General features: G+C 42.4%; 1 protein-coding gene across 2 annotated transcripts in view; it reads left to right on the top strand.

Moving 5' to 3' along the window:
• Window positions 1-12,642, top strand: part of bin1b (bridging integrator 1b) — a 39,008-nt gene extending 26,366 nt beyond the window's left edge. Inside the window, exons 11-17 of one of the 2 annotated variants that reach the window (XM_075477331.1) lie at window positions 1,154-1,196; window positions 4,066-4,206; window positions 5,346-5,441; window positions 7,125-7,145; window positions 7,846-7,899; window positions 9,417-9,518; window positions 11,196-12,642. In XM_075477331.1, coding sequence (XP_075333446.1) covers window positions 1,154-1,196; window positions 4,066-4,206; window positions 5,346-5,441; window positions 7,125-7,145; window positions 7,846-7,899; window positions 9,417-9,518; window positions 11,196-11,297 — 559 coding nt within the window. In that variant the 3' untranslated portion in view covers window positions 11,298-12,642. The remainder of the gene's footprint in view (window positions 1-1,153; window positions 1,197-4,065; window positions 4,207-5,345; window positions 5,442-7,124; window positions 7,146-7,845; window positions 7,900-9,416; window positions 9,519-11,195) is intronic. The other variant, XM_075477330.1, reaches the window with a different exon arrangement.
• Window positions 12,643-21,232: the final 8,590 nt, after the last annotated feature.

The raw sequence follows: 21,232 nt of genomic DNA, 5'->3' as shown, positions 1-21,232 counted from the left end.
AAAGCGTTTTCTTTCTTTTTTTTTTTGTTTTATTATTCTAATTTTTATTTTTTTAATAAATTAAAAATAATTAAAAAAATTAAAAATAAATAAAAATGAATAAAATTTTAAAAAAATAAAGCGTTTTGCTTCTCAAAACAATATGCGTTCAACAGAGTAATACATTTGCATCACAAAATCGTTCTCCAGGAAAAAGTCAGACCTCATAATCTCTTGGCCCTATTTTCTCTCCCTTCGTATCACTGCCTGCTGTGCAGACCGACCAGCAAACACCGTAACAGGTGCGGCTGTCGCTAGGTGGCTGTACGCATTGATATGAAGGGAGAGAAAATAGGGCCAAGAGATTGTGAGCTCTGACTTTTTCTGGAGGGACGATTTTGTGATGCAAATGTATTACTCTGTTGAACGCATATTGTTTTGAGAAGCAAAACGCTTTATTTTATTTCATTTAATTTTTTTTTTTTTTTTTTTTTTTTTTTTTTTTTAAATTTATTTAAAAAAAAATTAATTGTAAATTTTTTTTTTTAATTTATTAAAAAAATTAAAATAAAAAAAACATTTAAAAAAACCAACAACAAAAAACACTTTACTTTTTCCCGGAGAACCATTTTGTGATGCAAATGTATTACTCTGTTGAACGCATATTGTCAACTAGCCGGACTACCTTCATCAACACCAAAACGAGGCTGGAACTCTGCTCACAGGACGCAGCAGGGGGTAAGAAGATGTTCAGAAATGATGTTGCTGATATGGGATGTTACACAGCTTCATGTCAAAAGAGGCGAACTATCCCTTTAACTCCTAATCTTTAACACGCTTGAGAAGATCAAAATTTTCTTGAAAAGTTGTCGAGTTACTGAATCATGTGGTTGTTTTGTCACTAAATATATATTTTTTTCCATTTATGCTTGATGTATGACGCAAACTATCAATAAATCTGAAAGCTTCATATTAATCGCCTGACGGACTACTTGCTGTGGGTCCGTGTGTGCCTGTTTGCTTTGACACGCCTGGCCCGTATCACTCCGCTGGTGTTTGTTTGAAGCTCGTTGGCGCCCTCGTGTGGCAGGAGCAGAGAACTGCTGATTAGTTTGTCTTTTTCTCTTATTCCGTGTCTGACTTATCGTCTTCTCTCCTTCTTTTCTCCTGTCAGTGAGGAAACCAACCACAGTGAAACAGGCGGTTCAGCACCAAAGGTAAACGGACTCATCCAACGTCTCCTCTTAGAACTCAGAACTTTCAGGATTTAGAATCAAATGTAAACGTTACGGCTCTGAAATAATATTCATGACATCATTCTGAGCAACTTGAGGTGTTTGGAGACAGATTTAACAGTACAATGTGCTCTGAGTGAGAAACTAAGTGAACCCCTGATCCAGCAGCTGGTAGCAGCAGTGAGAAACTAAGTGAACCCCTGATCCAGCAGCTGGTAGCATCAGTGAGTGAGAAACTAAGTGAACCCCTGATCCAGCAGCTGGTAGCAGCAGTGAGTGAGAAACTAAGTGAACCCCTGATCCAGCAGCTGATAGCAGCAGTGAGTGAGAAACTAAGTGAACCCCTGATCCAGCAGCTGGTAGCAGCAGTGAGTGAGAAACTAAGTGAACCCCTGATCCAGCAGCTGGTAGCAGCAGTGAGTGAGAAACTAAGTGAACCCCTGATCCAGCAGCTGGTAGCAGCAATGAGTGAGAAACTAAGTGAACCCCTGATCCAGCAGCTGGTAGCAGCAATGAGTGAGAAACTAAGTGAACCCCTGATCCAGCAGCTGGTAGCATCAGTGAGTGAGAAACTAAGTGAACCCCTGATCCAGCAGCTGGTAGCAGCAGTGTGAGAAACTAAGTGAACCCCTGATCCAGCAGCTGGTAGCAGCAGTGAGTGAGAAACTAAGTGAACCCCTGATCCAGCAGCTGGTAGCAGCAATGAGTGAGAAACTAAGTGAACCCCTGATCCAGCAGCTGGTAGCAGCAATGAGTGAGAAACTAAGTGAACCCCTGATCCAGCAGCTGGTAGCATCAGTGAGTGAGAAACTAAGTGAACCCCTGATCTAGCAGCTGGTAGCAGCAGTGAGTGAGAAACTAAGTGAACCCCTGATCCAGCAGCTGGTAGCAGCAGTGAGAAACTAAGTGAACCCCTGATCCAGCAGCTGGTAGCAGCAGTGAGTGAGAAACTAAGTGAACCCCTGATCCAGCAGCTGGTAGCATCAGTGAGTGAGAAACTAAGTGAACCCCTGATCCAGCAGCTGGTAGCAGCAGTGAGTGAGAAACTAAGTGAACCCCTGATCCAGCAGCTGGTAGCATCAGTGAGTGAGAAACTAAGTGAACCCCTGATCCAGCAGCTGGTAGCAGCAGTGAGTGAGAAACTAAGTGAACCCCTGATCCAGCAGCTGGTAGCAGCAGTGAGTGAGAAACTAAGTGAACCCCTGATCCAGCAAATGGTAGCAGCAGTGTGAGAAACTAAGTGAACCCCTGATCCAGCAGCTGGTAGCAGCAATGAGTGAGAAACTAAGTGAACCCCTGATCCAGCAGCTGGTAGCAGCAGTGAGTGAGAAACTAAGTGAACCCCTGATCCAGCAGCTGGTAGCATCAGTGAGTGAGAAACTAAGTGAACCCCTGATCCAGCAGCTGGTAGCATCAGTGAGTGAGAAACTAAGTGAACCCCTGATCCAGCAGCTGGTAGCATCAGTGAGTGAGAAACTAAGTGAACCCCTGATCCAGCAGCTGGTAGCATCAGTGAGTGAGAAACTAAGTGAACCCCTGATCCAGCAGCTGGTAGCATCAGTGAGTGAGAAACTAAGTGAACCCCTGATCCAGCAGCTGGTAGCAGCAGTGAGTGAGAAACTAAGTGAACCCCTGATCCAGCAGCTGGTAGCAGCAGTGAGTGAGAAACTAAGTGAACCCCTGATCCAGCAGCTGGTAGCAGCAGTGAGTGAGAAACTAAGTGAACCCCTGATCCAGCAGCTGGTAGCAGCAGTGAGTGAGAAACTAAGTGAACCCCTGATCCAGCAGCTGGTAGCAGCAGTGTGAGAAACTAAGTGAACCCCTGATCCAGCAGATCCAGCATATGACCGAGGTCATATTGACCTCGGTCTCAGACCCACTGAAGGACACATTTATTCTAAAGTCTCTGTGTTTCTACACTGGTTTCTGTTTGTCTGCTTGGTGCCTGAGCTTTGTTGTACCCGTTCACCATTGATCCCCGTTCACCCGACACAATGATGTCACATGACACTGTCTGATGCTCCATCTTCCCACGTGACGACGCGCCGTTGCACACCGTGGATCTGCTCCCTTCTGTGGGCAGTGAAGCTGGAGGACGGCCTTCTCATAGGCTCATCTGAAATGCTTCCGACTTCCCTCAGTTGTGAATAGTTTGGGGTTAGCAGCTGAAACACATGGTTGGAGTTTATTATATGTTGTTATATAATATAACATATTATAATAATATATATTATGTGCATGTGGATGCTACCGCACTCGAAACATCAGCTCACATGCACACTGCCACGTCCTAACAAACGTATAAATGATTAATGTACACATCTACACTGGGAAAAAATGCCCCTCCAAAAATAAGTAGAAAAACAACAAATAAAAGACATTTTTGCTTGAAATAAGCAAAAAAATCTGCCAATGGAACTAGTGAAAATCGGCTTGTCAAGATTTCTTGAAATAAAATGTGATATTTAGGACTTTTGAGATAAAAGTGATCTTGAAATTAGCTTAAAAACCTCTTCAAATAAAAAAACAAAAAGCTTGTTTCATATGAAATCCGACTCAAAACAATTTGTTTTCAAGACTTTTTCATTTAACAAGATATTCCAGATGTATTGTACTAAAACAAGTCCCTATATCTGGCTGAAATGGAACTTGTTAGGCAGTTGTGTCTTATATTAAGTGTAATGAGATATTTCAATTAGAAATGAGACAAATATACTTGGTAAGACTTTGATTTTTTTCCAGTGTAAGCTCTGAAGCAGCCTAACGGTGACTCCTTGTAAATACTAACACGCCTCTGTCCTCCTGCCTCGTTTGCATGCGTGCACGTGTGTGCTGTGTGGTTCAAACCCAGCTGGTGGTGCAGAAACCCGGTCCTCCGCCCAGTCGGCCTCCGCCCAGACTGACGCCGTCCCCGGATCCAAGAGCGGAGCAGGTCGACCTGTTCGAGGACGGGCCTGTCGCTAACATGGACGCCACGAGCACGACGCCGCAGGTCAGACTGACATCTGCAGAGTAACTGATTCCCACAAGCTAAAAACACAAACTGACTCGTATTTTTGTTGAAATGATCGATCCAGAAGTTAAATCTTGTGACGTTTGACGCCTCTGATCGGCGAGTTTGGGAACATATTTAGCAGTTTTGTGTCATCTGAACCTGAAGAGGTAAAAAGAAGTGGTCTGGGGACTGAACCCTGAGGAACTCCGTGTGTTCAACATCCTGTTATCTTAGGCTACGTGCCCACGACAACGGTAACGACAGATAAACGCAGAACATTTCGACAGATGTGCCTATCTTGCACACGGCGACGGCGTTTTTAGGAGTTCAAAACGGAGAAAACGCAAACGCCCCCCAGAGTGGAGATCTTGAAAACGATCCAACCTCTCGTCGCCGTAGGAACACTTCAAAACGCAGAAGTGCGTTTTTTGCACACGTTAAGTGGGTAGTTCTCCTTGAATGACTCCCTTATCTCACTATATTTATTTTGGACACTCTCCCAATCCACATTATCCACTGCCTTCCTGGCTTTGTAGTTCAGTGTCGTGTTCAGGAGCAACTGGACCTCATCATCTGTCCAAACAAAGTTTGAAGGCGTACTGTTGTTGCTGCCGCGCTTCGCCATTTTCTTCCAACTGACGCGGAGGAAGTAGCCACAAAACAGGCATTTCTCATATTTATTAATATATAACAATATAACTCATTTAACAATACCAAAGGTATTGTTGCTACTGCCACCTACGTCCGGGGCGTGCATACTACATCGGCAAACTGCGAGTTTTATGAGTTTCATACGTTTTCCCTGTTCCTATGGGTAGACAGATATCCACCCCCAAGACGCTCGTGAGAACGCAGATAAATTGTGGAGGAAAAAAACAGACATCTGCGTTTATGCTTCAGAGCGTTGTCGTGGGCATGTAGCCTTAGATTTACCGTCACCGACAGCTTTATTTCTGACGGTTCATTAGTTTTATCACAACACTGGGGGAGTTATTGATAAAGTGGTTTTGGTTTGGAACAGAACATGTTGAGCAGTGCGAGTGGAACAGACCCACTTTACCTTCGCATCGTGTTTTATTCGTGTTTCTGCCTGCAGAGCAGATGTTTGTGTCGGTAGTGAACCCTCTTAACATTAGCTTGTGTGTGTGAAGCAGTGTGAGCCCTGGTCGGGGGTGAACCTGCTGGACTGGGATGTGGAGGTATTACAGCCCGTCACATTTCCAGCGCCCAAGGTGGGTGTGAGCAATGTTCCTGTGAGATGATTTACAGTGTTTACAAGCACTCTGATGAGTCGGCCCAAAGGAGTACATTAACCCCTCCTGTGGGGCTGGGACTCCTGTGAAAGACGGTGCTGAGTTTAACTTTTAAATTAAAAATGTTGCGGCCTTTTAAAGGGACAGTTCGCCTCTTCTGACATGAAGCTGTATAACATCCCATATCAGCAACATCATTTCTGAACATCTTCTTACCCCCTGCTGCGTCCTGTGAGCAGAGTTCCAGCCTCGTTTTGGTGTTGATGAAGGTAGTCCGGCTAGTTGGCTGGGGTTTAAAAAATAAAGCGTTTTGCTTCTAAAAACAATATGCGTTCAAAAGAGTAATATCAGGTACCAATGATATGTTGGTATCTGACTTATTGCACTTACTCTAGCACTAGTTCTGCTCTTAGCTGTTTGGCTTTGGAAGGAAATGCACTTATGATTTCTTGTGACCTGAAGTTCTTTTGCCTACCGATGTTGAACGCACTTATTGTAAGTCGCTTTGGTTAAAAGCGTCTGCAAAATGACCATAATGTAATGTAATACATTTGCATCACAAAATGGTTCTCCAGGAAAAAGTCAGAACCTCACAATCTCTTGGCCCTATTTTCTCTCCCTTCGTATCACTGCCTGCTGCCGCCTGCCGACAGCCGCACCTGTTACGGTGTTTGCTGCTCGGAAGCAGGGGACTGCTCGCTCTGCACTTCGGTCTGCACAGCAGGCAGGCCAAAACGAGGCTGGAACTCGGCTCACAGGACGCAGCAGGGGGTAATAAAATGTTCATAAATGATGTTGCTGATATGGGATGTCATACAGCTTCATGTCAAAAGAGGCGAACTGTCCCTTTAAGTTTCCAAACTACATTTTCTAACAAAGGCCATGAGTGGCAACGGGTGGTTTGATTCTTGCACGCACTTCAGAGTTGATTGTTTAAAAAATATATGTACAAAACAATAACTAAAAATCTCTTACGACTTAGATGAAAAACGAAAGTTAACTTAATCTGATTTTACAAGCTCAAAAAGTGGTCAAAAAATCATTTTAGCAAAACCTCCCGTCTTCACAGCGGACATCTGACAAACAAAAAGAGCCAGAGCAAGTTACCAAAGTATTCTAAACAATTTCAAATATAAAAATGAATTACAGATTTTAATTCCGAACTAACTAAAGTATATTCTAACTGCCCGAAGAAAATGAATTGATACAATTTATAATTTGCAAACATAAATGGCCACAACAAAAAAGGTTTTAAAGTTTAAAAGCTTCACTTTTCACAGTTTTTAGAGTCTGTAAATGAGATAAAGAACCTTCTTTCAGTCTTACTCGGTGTAAAAATCATTTGAGGGCTTGTAAACACAGTGTGTGTGTGTGTGTGTGTGTGTGTGTGTGTGTGTGTGTGTCACTTCTTCACTGCATGGATGTGAGCTCAACCCTTTGCATGGACAACCAGGAAATGTTCTGACTCTTTCTGATTATCACTCCTAACGTTTAAGTTGACCAATGAGAAGCAAAGAACCTAAACTACTCTGTAAATGTTAGTCTTGGTTACCATTTTAAATCCTTTAAACCATGTTCCTGTGAGCCAGATAAATGTCCATGTTTGCTGCTGGGTAAGTATCACTGAGGCTTTTCCTCTTGTTCCCTGCTGCTTCGCTGCAGGAACCCGTGTGGGAATCGTGGGTAAGCATGGCTTCATCCTGTTTTATTACAGTTGGCCTCTCCAGAAAACCACGGCACTTCTTTTTTTTTTTATCCTGTTTCCATTCTCATGAACGGTGAAATAAACTCTTCAACCTCCTTCCTCTGGCTTTCCAATGCCCTGTGCAACCCTTGGTATGACCTTTTATTATTCCATTAAACCCAAACGCTCCCATGGCTGCTCCCACGAACCCTTCTGTCCTTCCTCTTGATCCCGAAACTCTTCCGATGCTCCCCGACCCTTGACCTCGTAGCAAGACCAGACCGCCACAGAACAGGTGCCCCAGCATGATGATGACCAATGCTCGGAGGCCCAAAGTGGCTGGGATCAGAGTGAAGGCAACAGGCAGAGCTACACTCAGCCCAGCTGGGACGATGCAGCACCGGCCGAGGCTCAGGAGGCCTGGAGCAGCGACCAAGGCGACGCGGCTCAGTCGTACACCGAACCCAACTGGGAGGAGGACACCGATGTGGGACAGAGTGGTTGGGGCAATGAGGAGGTAGAGTTGAATGGAAAGGGGATGCAGGTGGTATCTCAGGCTGGCCTTTGATAAACCAGGATTCTACAACCGGAGCCTCCTATCTGAACGTTTCTTCCTTCCCCCGCATCATGTCCCCTCCATGTTTCTCTGAGACTTCTTTACTAATTCACCTGGATCTTTCTGTTCTTTTCCTGCCACAGAGTTCAGTGACCAATGGCTCTGATGATGAACTGCCTCCAGGGTTCCTGTACAAAGTGAGTCCGCTTTGTGTTGATCAGAGATGGGGACTCGAGTCACTGTGACTTGGACTCGAGTCGCTGTTTTGATGACTTGTGACTTGACTTGACAAAAAATAAAAGACTTGAGACTCGACTCGGACTTGGAAGTTAAAGACTCGGCACTTGACTTGACTTGAGACACGATGACTTGAATGACTTGAGTGTTATTCAGTACATGTTTTCAGTTTGAATATAAAATTAATAAATTAATTTAAAAAATAATATCGATTACCCGGTAGGAGCGCAGGCTGAGAATGGCGTCCTGATTGGATCCCTACCCTGTCAGTCAGTCATGCCCTCTCTACGTACCTTAGTGTTTATTGGAGAGTATGAATAAACTCATATCAGATATGCATCAACATGTCAGCGGGACCGAGAGTCGTTGTCTGTGTTCGAAACCGCATACTTCTTCTACTTCTCCTACTTCTCCTACTAACCTTTTGAGTTAGTATGCCAGTTTGAGTAAGCGAGAACTTCCCGGATGCATACTAGATTCTCTGAAATGTTGGGTATGCATCATGAGGTTACTACTCATACTCAAACTACCCAAGATGCAACGTAACGTGACGTCGCCGATCGTCATTTCCTGTCAAAACGACAGTTTCAAGCTAGCTACAACGAGGGTAGGTTCACTTCCTGTTTTCAAAACAAAAGCACCAATTGTATCCTAATGGCTTTCCCTATGATAAAAGGCAACGGGTATTTTATTTTGTGAAAATAACCGGAAGTGCGTTGCCCACTGCGGCTAGCTTTAGTAGCGCCGAATTCGTGGGAACAAAATTGTAAACAGCCGGTATTTTGTCAGATATTCAACACGTTGGGGATCTAAACGACTACTTTCTCACCTGAAAATGTTTCAAATGTTGCTAAAGTTTACAGAGTTTAGAGCTTAAGGGAAATCAGCTTCAGGCCGGCTGATTTCGGCTCGGGCAGGAGCGAAATGCATTGTGGGTAAACGCTCTGCATACTGTCTGATCGATGAGTATGTAGTATGTAGTTTCCAACACAGCCATCGTCTTCGGCTTTCGTAATCACCATTTTGACGGCAAAAGACGAACAGCACAGTGCAAGACATGCGGCATCAACATCTCAGACAGCCAGACGACAACTTCCAACTTTGTTCATCATTTGAAGATCCATTCTGACCAATAAGTGCTCGTCAAATTAGCTAATATTATCCTGTTAGCCTAGTCGGTAGTTAGCTAACGTTAGCTTGATATGATACGGGGTGGACAGGTTGGACACATTGGCCAATGATGTTTACTGACAGTTACTTATATCTTTGTGTTTTCACTTTATTAAGATCAGATTCTGCAGGTAAAATTGCAATAATAAGGAGACTTTGACTTGACTTGACCAAGAAAAAATGACTTGGGACTTACTTGAGACTTGCACATGTGTGACTTGGTCCCATCTCTGATGTTGATTGGAGCGGGCATCAAAGACGCCAGCGTGTGCACATCTGTAAATGAAATTCTGCTTCGATGCTCCAGGTAAAAGCCATACACGAGTACACCGCCACCGACGGTGACGAGCTGGAGCTGAAGATCGGAGACTCCGTGCTGGTTCTGGCCGCTGACAACCCAGACGAACAGGTCAGCATCACAAATATTAGTCACAAATAAGACTGAGGGGATACTGTCCCAGATGCAAACCTTTACTGTATGATGCCTGCTGTACTTTGTGGAGCCACATTAACACACACAGCAAACATGGGCTCAAAGGACCCGTAACATATAGAACCAAATCCATCAGGGAGATGGAGCCCTGGACTAATGTGAGAGCAGGCTGCTTCCTTAACCTGAAATCCCCCAAAACTAACCTGAAAGAACTAAAACCGGAGAGAAAAAATACAAGACGAGTCACGACCAAGTCAAATGAGCAGCAACAGATACAGAATAATGAACAATATTTCAGTCCAGATACTGAATATGAAATACGTCTACAAGAGGGAATATTGCAAAATAAAAAGTCAGAATCTTAAATTAAGAGTACCTGATATGGTCTGATAAGTTATTCCCCTGATTGAGTAGCCTTTTAAACTAGCCTACCCACATTTTACCCATTTATAATGCTTAAGATAGTTTAGTAAATAGGCTGTAATAGGCAGAATAGGATATTGTGACCTCTGTCCGTGACCTCTGTCCGTGACCTCTGCCCGTGACCTCTGTCCGTGACCTCTGCCCGTGACCTCTGTCCGTGACCTCTGTCCGTGACCTCTGTCTGTGACCTCTGTCTGTGACCTCTGCCCGTGACCTCTGTGTGTGACCTCTGTCCGTGTCCTCTGTCTCTGACCGCTGTCTGTGACCTCTGTCCTTGACCTCTGTCCTTGACCTCTGTGTGTGACCTCTGTCTGTGACCCCTGTCCGTGACCTCTGTCCGTGTCCTCTGTCTCTGACCGCTGTCTGTGACCTCTGTCCTTGACCTCTGTCCTTGACCTCTGTGTGTGACCTCTGTCTGTGACCCCTGTCCGTGACCTGTGTGTGACCTGTGTGTGACCTCTGTCTGTGACCTCTGTCTGTGACCTCTGTCCGTGTCCTCTGTCTCTGACCTCTGTCTGTGACCTCTGTCTGTGACCTCTGCCCGTGACCTCTGTGTGTGACCTCTGTCCGTGTCCTCTGTCTCTGACCGCTGTCTGTGACCTCTGTCCTTGACCTCTGTCCTTGACCTCTGTGTGACCTCTGTCTGTGACCCCTGTCCGTGACCTCTGTGTGTGACCTCTGTCTGTGACCTCTGTCTGTGACCTCTGTCCTTGACCTCTGTCCTTGACCTCTGTGTGTGACCTCTGTGTGTGACCTCTGTCTGTGACCTCTGTCTGTGACCTCTGTCTGTGACCTCTGTCCGTGTCCTCTGTCTCTGACCGCTGTCTGTGACCTCTGTCCTTGACCTCTGTGTGTGACCTCTGTCCGTGTCCTCTGTCTCTGACCGCTGTCTGTGACCTCTGTCCTTGACCTCTGTCCTTGACCTCTGTGTGACCTCTGTCTGTGACCCCTGTCCGTGACCTCTGTGTGTGACCTCTGTCTGTGACCTCTGTCTGTGACCTCTGTCCTTGACCTCTGTCCTTGACCTCTGTGTGTGACCTCTGTGTGTGACCTCTGTCTGTGACCTCTGTCTGTGACCTCTGTCTGTGACCTCTGTCCGTGTCCTCTGTCTGTGACCTCTGTCCTTGACCTCTGTGTGTGACCTCTGTCTGTGACCCCTGTTCGTGACCTCTGTGTGTGACCTCTGTCCGTGACCTCTATGTGTGACCTCTGACCTCTGTCTGTGTGCAGGATGACGGCTGGCTCCTGGGACTGAAGGAGTCTGACTGGATGCAGAAGAAGGACACTTCAACCAAAGGCGTTTTCCCTGAGAATTTCACTCAGAAGGTTTGACGTGAACCCTGACCTCTGCTCCAAACTCCTCCTCGGACACGTTTAACTGGGACCGAGTCCTTTTTCCGTCTACCTACAAACACCACGATTACACCCAGAAATGTGCACTGAAACATCACATCTCCTGTGACACCAAATGGTTGAAAACTGTGCCTGTTAGCAATTCTGCAAAGTTGAAAAGAATTTGGTTTTACTGTGGTCGAGTTTATTTAGAAAATAAATTTAAAAAAACATAAATGTATTTGCTTTGATTTGTTATTCCAGAATCAACACCTCGTTTCCACATATGTATTCCTATGGCAATCCTTCGGTGTGTGAAACTCTGGCTTCCATTTTCTCTGCTCTGGAGTTTAGTTGAAATGCACAGAGAAGCTTTTTCGGTGGATAATGAGGACAGACTGCAGTGTGTGGAAGGAGAACTACCTGATGACACATTTTCAATAGACCTCTCATGCTTACATGCATGCATACAGGGTGCATGCATGTTCTGAACAGCATCTTCCACATAAATACAGACTCTTTTCTCCCCTTTCAGTATAGTTTTATTCTGTCTCTGTAATTCCACGCAGCGTTGCATGAATCTGGATGGAAAGAAGATAAGAACTGCATGTTTTTATGTTGAACACTCGGGGCTGCAGTCCGTTTATCAGATGGCAGCCCGGACTGAACACTCATGGACATGGAAACGAGGTGTAATTATACGTCGATGAACCTAAAACACAAAACCATATCCTTGTCGAGAATAACAAGTAATGGATGAGCTGGTCAAAATCTACTGTTTTTGGAAACTAATGTTCGGAGGACCTCCACAGTTTGCACATGAAGCTGTGAAGCTGTGGTTCTGAGTGTGAAGAAGCAGGAGTCCTGGAGCAGAGCCCTGCGGAACGCCTCAGTTCCAAACGGGACGTTCTCAGAGCTCTGCCCCATATTTCACAGTTTGTTGTTGGTTCAGAGGGAACAGTAGCCTTTCATTTCTGTCTTTGACCATGTTGAGAACGTTTTCTGATGATCTTGGTTTTGTTTCCTTTTTAAGTCTTGACTCCGGACTTTCAGTCTTCTGCTGCATCGAGGCCCGACTGCGTAGATGAGCTTTCTGCCCTTTTCCCAGTTAGAAAAATAAGATCTGGTTTTGACTGCAGCCAGCTGATATTTGAAATGTTTCTCCCGGTTTTGTTCGGTTCGAAACAAGCCCGTTTTACCATGTATGATGAAGACGCCGGAGTTAAAGACGTGCATGGGATATTTTTACACTGTGTGAAGTGGATTAAACAGAAACCGGTTAATGTAACTAATGCACCATATCTGCTGGATCAAATCAGTGTCATTAAAGGTGAATGAGACGTCATTTGTCCTGTCGATTTCTTTCTGTTGCTGAACTTCAACTTGAAAGTCTTTTTTTCTCACTTTATTTATTGGTTTTCACAATTTAAACTGATACATAAGACATACAGAAATATAAGAACACCCCACCACCACCCCAAGGGGACAAGCAGAAAAAAAAATGAAAATATTAATTAAAGAAATGAAGACAAAATAAGTGTGTGAGCAATAGTCAAAAGAACATCTCCATAATTGCTAATCCAACATATACGGTCGTCAGTAGACAACAACCCCACTCAAACATAAAGCGTGCCCCTGCGCTGTTGGTAAGCTTCCAACACATATGGGGCTAAATAAAACACTTTTTCTCGAAACAAATATGTAAGTCTGCACTCATTGGACATAGAAAACAAATCATGACATTCCAAAGTCAATTTAAGGAAGAGCTTAAGTCTAAATACATGGTAAAAAGGACAGTAAAACACAAAATGCATCTCATTTTCCACCTCATTTAAGTCACACCGGTGACACTTTCTGTTCTCCTCTGGGATGCATGAAAACGTCCAGTTTCAAGGCGAGATAGCTAAGACTTGAGACTTACTTGAGAGTTGAAAGCTAAGACTTGAGACTTGAAAGCTAAGACTTGGGACTTACTTGAGAGTTGAAAGCGGAGACTTGAGACTTGAAAGCTAAGACTTGGGACTTACTTGAGACTTGAAAGCGGAGACTTGAGACTTGAAAGCTAAGACTTGGGACTTACTTGAGACTTGAAAGCTAAGACTTGAGACTTACTTGAGACTTGAAAGCAAAGACTTGAGACTTGAAAGCTAAGACTTGAGACTTACTTGAGACTTGAAAGCTAAGACTTGGGACTTACTTGAGACTTGAAAGCTAAGACTTGGGACTCACTTGAGACTTGAAAGCTAAGACTTGGGACTTACTTGAGACTTGAAAGCTAAGACTTGGGACTTACTTGAGACTTGAAAGCTAAGACTTGAGACTTACTTGAGACTTGAAAGCTAAGACTTGGGACTTACTTGAGACTTGAAAGCTAACACTTGAGACTTACTTGAGACTTGAAAGCTAAGACTTGAGACTTACTTGAGACTTGAAAGCTAAGACTTGGGACTTACTTGAGACTTGAAAGCTAAGACTTGGGACTTACTTGAGACTTGAAAGCTAAGACTTGAGACTTACTTGAGACTTGAAAGCTAAGACTTGGGACTTACTTGAGACTTGAAAGCTAAGACTTGAGACTTACTTGAGACTTGAAAGCTAAGACTTGAGACTTGAAAGCTAAGACTTGGGACTTATTTGAGACTTGAAAGCTAAGACTTGAGACTTACTTGAGACTTGAAAGCTAAGACTTGGGACTTACTTGAGACTTGAAAGCTAAGACTTGAGACTTACTTGAGACTTGAAAGCTAAGACTTGAGACTTACTTGAGACTTGAAAGCTAAGACTTGAGACTTAAAAGCTAAGACTTGAGACTTACTTGAGACTTGAAAGCTAAGGCTTGGGACTTACTTGAGACTTGAAAGCTAAGGCTTGAGACTTACTTGAGACTTGAAAGCTAAGGCTTGGGACTTACTTGAGACTTGAAAGCTAAGGCTTGGGACTTACTTGAGACTTGAAAGCTAAGACTTGGGACTTACTTGAGACTTGAAAGCTAAGACTTGAGACTTGAAAGCTAAGGCTTGAGACTTACTTGAAACTTAAAAGCTAAGGCTTGGGACTTACTTGAGACTTGAAAGCTAAGGCTTGGGACTTACTTGAGACTTGAAAGCTAAGACTTGGGACTTACTTGAGACTTGAAAGCTAAGACTTGAGACTTGAAAGCTAAGGCTTGAGACTTACTTGAAACTTAAAAGCTAAGACATGGGACTTACTTGAGACTTGAAAGCTAAGACTTGGGACTTACTTGAGACTTGAAAGCTAAGACTTGAGACTTACTTGAGACTTGAAAGCTAAAACTTGGGACTTACTTGAGACTTGAAAGCTAAGACTTGGGACTTACTTGAGACTTGAAAGCTAAGACTTGGGACTTACTTGAAACTTAAAAGCTAAGGCTTGGGACTTACTTGAGACTTGAAAGCTAAGACTTGAGACTTACTTGAGACTTGAAAGCTAAAACTTGGGACTTACTTGAGACTTGAAAGCTAAGACTTGGGACTTACTTGAGACTTGAAAGCTAAGACTTGGGACTTACTTGAGACTTGAAAGCTAAGGCTTGAGACTTACTTGAAACTTAAAAGCTAAGACATGGGACTTACTTGAGACTTGAAAGCTAAGGCTTGGGACTTACTTGAGACTTGAAAGCTAAGACTTGAGACTTGAAAGCTAAGGCTTGAGACTTACTTGAAACTTAAAAGCTAAGACATGGGACTTACTTGAGACTTGAAAGCTAAGACTTGGGACTTACTTGAGACTTGAAAGCTAAGGCTTGGGACTTACTTGAGACTTGAAAGCTAAGACTTGGGACTTACTTGAGACTTGAAAGCTAAGACTTGAGACTTGAAAGCTAAGGCTTGAGACTTACTTGAAACTTAAAAGCTAAGACTTGGGACTTACTTGAGACTTGAAAGCTAAGACTTGGGACTTACTTGAGACTTGAAAGCTAAGACTTGGGACTTACTTGAGACTTGAAAGCTAAGACTTGGGACTCACTTGAGACCTGAAAGCTAAGACTTGGGACTTACTTGAGACTTGAAAGCTAAGACTTGGGACTTACTTGAGACTTGAAAGCTAAGACTTGAGACTTGAAAGCTAAGACTTGGGACTTATTTGAGACTTGAAAGCTAAGACTTGGGACTTACTTGAGACTTGAAAGCTAAGGCTTGAGACTTACTTGAAACTTAAAAGCTAAGACATGGGACTTACTTGAGACTTGAAAGCTAAGACTTGGGACTTACTTGAGACTTGAAAGCTAAGACTTGAGACTTACTTGAGACTTGAAAGCTAAGACTTGGGACTTACTTGAGACTTGAAAGCTAAGACTTGGGACTTACTTGAGACTTGAAAGCTAAGACTTGGGACTTACTTGAGACTTGAAAGCTAAGACTTGGGACTTACTTGAGACTTGAAAGCTAAGACTTGAGACTTACTTGAGACTTGAAAGCTAAGACTTGGGACTTACTTGAGACTTGAAAGCTAAGACTTGGGACTTACTTGAGACTTGAAAGCTAAGACTTGAGACTTACTTGAGACTTGAAAGCTAAGACTTGAGACTTGAAAGCTAAGACTTGAGACTTACTTGAGACTTGAAAGCTAAGACTTGGGACTTACTTGAGACTTGAAAGCTAAGACTTGAGACTTACTTGAGACTTGAAAGCTAAGACTTGAGACTTAAAAGCTAAGACTTGAGACTTAAAAGCTAAGACTTGAGACTTACTTGAGACTTGAAAGCTAAGGCTTGAGACTTACTTGAGACTTGAAAGCTAAGGCTTGGGACTTACTTGAGACTTGAAAGCTAAGGCTTGGGACTTACTTGAGACTTGAAAGCTAAGGCTTGGGACTTACTTGAGACTTGAAAGCTAAGGCTTGGGACTTACTTGAGACTTGAAAGCTAAGACTTGAGACTTACTTGAGACTTGAAAGCTAAGGCTTGGGACTTACTTGAGACTTGAAAGCTAAGGCTTGGGACTTACTTGAGACTTGAAAGCTAAGACTTGAGACTTACTTGAGACTTGAAAGCTAAGACTTGAGACTTACTTGAGACTTGAAAGCTAAGACTTGAGACTTGAAAGCTAAGACTTGGGACTTACTTGAGACTTGAAAGCTAAGACTTGAGACTTACTTGAGACTTGAAAGCTAAGACTTGGGACTTACTTGAGACTTGAAAGCTAAGACTTGAGACTTACTTGAGACTTGAAAGCTAAGACTTGAGACTTGAAAGCTAAGACTTGAGACTTACTTGAGACTTGAAAGCTAAGACTTGAGACTTACTTGAGACTTGAAAGCTAAGACTTGGGACTTACTTGAGACTTGAAAGCTAAGACTTGAGACTTACTTGAGACTTGAAAGCTAAGACTTGAGACTTACTTGAGACTTGAAAGCTAAGACTTGAGACTTGAAAGCTAAGACTTGAGACTTACTTGAGACTTGAAAGCTAAGACTTGGCCTTAACCTGAAAGTCTTTTAAGGGTTATTTATCTTATTTCGAAAATTCTTCGAAACGTCCTTGACTTGGTCACTCGGGGGGATCTCCTTGGAGATGTGACATCTTTGGAGCCTTGAGTTTTTTCCTCTGGAACGCTCCACTGTGTGCTCAGCAGCCCGGACCTGTCGTGTGGATGACACATTACCTTCGAGGCAGAGCATGCCTGCACATGACTTCTGCGTAACCCAAGTTTCACTGATCAGTAACTAAGCTGTTAGAGTTTAGAGGAACTACAAGTCTTCCCGGACACACCGACTAATCCAAAACATTAGCAGCAGGAGATATAACTTTGCTGAGTTTCTGCAGCTTCTCACATTCGTACACAAACTAAAGCAGTTTAGTTTAAAAGTCATTTAATACATGCCCTTCCAGATGGGCAATGCATGCTGGGAGCTCCGCTGCTTGGAACACGGCATCCAGCTTTATGGACAGATGCCCGTACTCCTTCAATACCCGCTTCATGACAGACATAAGTATATTTTTGTAGAAGCCCATTTGTAAATGTGAAGTTACACGAGCTCTGAGCTCCAAAGCCTTCCCCGAACAGTCTGAGCTCTTCTTCAGACACCTGGCTGTGCGATCCTAAAGCTTCTGTCTCTGTACTTTGAGATTTAAAACAAAGCACCTTATAATTCTTCATTTTTGACACATCTCTGTCATCGGGTCTCTTTGGGAATTGAACCCACAATCTTCACAACCCTAAACAGTTTCCCAGAGATGGGGACTCGAGTCGCTGTTTTGATGATTTGACTTGACAAAAAATAAAAGACTTGGGACTCGACTCGGACTTGGAAGTTAAAGACTCGGCACTTGACTTCACTTGAGACACGATGACTTGAATGACTTGAGTGTTAAGCATCTAGCATAACTTCCAACTTTGTTCGTCATTTGAAGATCCATTCTGACCAGGAAGTGCTCGTCAAATTAGCTAATATTATCCTGTTAGCCTAGCCGGTAGTTAGCTAAGGTTAGCTTGATATGATACGGGGTGGACAGGTTGGACACATTGGCCAATGATGTTTACTGACAGTTACTTATATCTTTGTGTTTTCACTTTATTAAGATCAGATTCTGCAGGTAAAACTGCAATATTAAGGTGACTTGACTTGACTTGACTTGACTTGACTTGACCTGTTACAGGACTTGACCTGACTTGATCTATTGAGTTCAAATAAATACCGAATGTTCTAAATTACTGTATATAGTGTTTTTATTCTTCAATCAGTTAATATAAACATATTTGATGTTAAAGATGTTATAGAACATAAAAAATAACGCCACAGTTACTTTGCTGAGTGACTAATTACTTTTACAATGTGGTAACTGAGTTACTAACTCAATTACTTTTTGGGAGCAGTAACTAGTAACTGTAACTTGACCAACACTGGTCTTAAACGGTTTTCTCTTTATTTAACACCAGGTGGCAGAGTAGGGATGACTGGGATTTTTATTTATTAGCTCCATCAGCAGCAGTAATGTGACCTTAAATTGCTCTGAAACAAAAGGAAGTCCAACCGTGTGGAAAACACAACAGAACTCAGAGTGGGTCTCCATGGAGATGGGACATGTTTGTCTTGGTGATTGTATGAACTCAGGGTTACACATTTACCTTTGGGCAGGACCCAGAGTTATTGGTGTGCGGCAGAGCGTGCCTGCACACGAGCACATCTAACCCAATTTACAATTCTGTAGATTCAAACAAACTAATGCAGTTTACAAAAAATGGCTGAAAGGAACAATTCAAGATTACTGCGAGGGAAACAGCTATGCCCACGTCACCACGGGCAACGAGTAAAAACACAAAGAAGGTGTTGTGTGCACGCTTAGCAACACCACAGCAGACCACAAACACAAATCCACACAGGCATGTGACTACACTAATAATCTCATTACTCTCAGAATAACTAGGTAGAAACCCAGCGATGAATGGACGAGCATTATTGTGTTACGGCTCAGGCACCACACATAACAATGGACACCACATCAGGGTTTAAGGTGATCGCTCAAATATTCATGAATGAAGAGAGAAAGAGATTAGCCAGAGTATGAGCCTACACAGGCAGTAGGCTTGTCACTCTGCTCATTTTTAGGGTTTCCGGCTTTCTAAATATTCAGGTCATGCATTTATAGTTACAATTTTAACTCATTCAGGACTGAGAACTCCTCAGGAGTATTCACAATCCTTTGGTAACCTCTACCTTTGAATACTGCACGAGTCCAGTTGATCCATTTTTTTTTGTGTTCATTCATCAATGTTTCAGCCTGCTGGAAGACTTTGCATTGGAAATTAACCTGCACCAAAGCGATGACGCAATAGTGATTTGTGACAAAGGGCTATTCAGCTCACACTGGGGCGGTTAAAGAACTCAGGCTGCAAACGCACCATGTTATCATGCAGGTTTTAATTTGAATACCACCAATTAAGTTTGATCTGTGGGAAAACAAATGTTTCTGCCGTTCAAATAGCTGAAGTGTCTTCTACATCAAACTGAGTCACATTTCTGATGGTAGAACTATGTAAATGTTTAGGTCTAACATCACAGAAATAGTATTTTCAGTCTTTGTTAATGAGAGGTTGTACTTTACAGCCATCTTGGTTTTAAATGAGGGGTATTTGACAGGTAAATTGCCTGACATTTCCACAGCCTCATATGTAATCAGCCACAACTAAAACCTAAAGTGTCCAAATTTCAAACATTTTCATCCCATTTCTCAAACTTTAGACCCGTGTATTTACTATATTTTGTTAGCTGAATGTAATCTACAATATAAAATTGAGAAATGTGACAATGTTGACAAGTTACAAAGCTCAAAGTGAGCCTCAACATTCTACAGGAGAATCAACTCAGCACTCAGTGATGGCAGTAAAGCTTTGAAACTTTTATGGGAAAAGGACGTTGGAATTGTGTTAAGAGATGACGAATGGTTTAAAATTATATCTGAAAATGGAAAATTATATAAGAGAACGTCGAGGTAAATTCACACAGTATAAAATACTTCAAAGGTTCTACTGGACACCAACAAAGTTGCATAGACTCGGCCTCGTGAATAATTCGCAATGCTGGAAAAGCTGTAATGAGGCTGGAACTCTTATACACAGTCTGTGGGACTGTATAGTAATTAAACCCTTCTGGTTAGTGGTCATGCAGACCACTATGTATGGACTATGTTTATTGGGGGATAGGGCACGGATACCTAACATTTCGGGTGGAAAATTCTCAGTTATCATGGTGGGGGTATCTGTGGCTGCTACAGTTATTCTAACCCACTTGGAAAACCCAAACTGCTCCAAAAATTAAGGAATGGGCTAATAAAATGACAAAAATGGCTTCTTATGAATGCATGCTCAACAAGCTTAAAAATAGGGACAAAACTATAGTATCAGTGTGGGATCATTTCTGGTCATATATCACAATAAATAGTTATTAGATTGGAAAATAAGCCCAACAAAATGTTAAATATGTGTTGAATATATTGTTACTGGTACCTGAGAGGTGTATTTAATGATATGATTTAAAGACATTTCTGTTCTCATGTGTCTATGAATGAAATCTGCGCGATATCTTTGAACTTATCTGGACTGTTGCTTGTTTTTAAATTCATTTAAATTATTTTATTTGTTTCTCTTTATGTTCTTTTATGTATTTTAATGCTTCTTCCACTCCCTGCTGCAATGCTTTTATTTTATGTAAAGCACTTTGAATTGTTTGTACATGAAATGTGCTATATAAATAAATTTGATTTGATTGGATTTGATTTGATATATGCCTTTTTTTTTTTTTTTTTGGACATGCATACACTTGATTTTTCATGTGGCAGCCAACTGACTTTTTCTTTTCATCTTCAGAATGTAAACATCTGTATTTGTCTTGTACCAACTAAAACACTAATAAATATTTGAATTAAAAAAAAAAAAAGCTCAAAATGAAAATAAATGCTGCCTAAGGTTTTAATTTGAATACCACCAATTAAGTTTGATCTGTGGGAAAACAAATGTTTCTGTAGTTTAAATAGCTGAAGTGTCTTCTACCTGAAACTGAGTCACATTTCTGATGGTAGAACTATGTAAATGTTTAGGTCTAACATCACAGAAATAGTATTTTCAGTCTTCGTTAATGAGAGGTTGTACTTTACAGCCATCTTGGCTTTTAATGAGGGGTATTTGACAGGTAAATTGCCTGATATTTCCACAGCGGCCCTCATATGTAATCAACCACAATCACTGTACTCGCTGTAATCGCTGTTCCATGTACAATGACAATAAAGGCATTCTGATTCTGACAACTAAAACCTAAAGTGTCCAAATTTTCATCCCATTTATCAAACTTTAGACCCGTGTATTTACTATATTTTGTTAGCTGAATGTAATCTACATTATAAAATTGAGAAATGTTGACAAGTTAAAAAGCTCAAAATGAAAATAAATGCTGCCCCGTGGCTTAGTTTCGAGGAAAAA

This window comes from Odontesthes bonariensis, chromosome 11 (assembly GCF_027942865.1).
Source record: "Odontesthes bonariensis isolate fOdoBon6 chromosome 11, fOdoBon6.hap1, whole genome shotgun sequence".
Taxonomy (NCBI): Eukaryota; Metazoa; Chordata; class Actinopteri; order Atheriniformes; family Atherinopsidae; genus Odontesthes; species Odontesthes bonariensis.
Note: the sequence above shows the minus strand (reverse complement) of the source record. Positions and strands in the feature narration are given on the sequence as shown.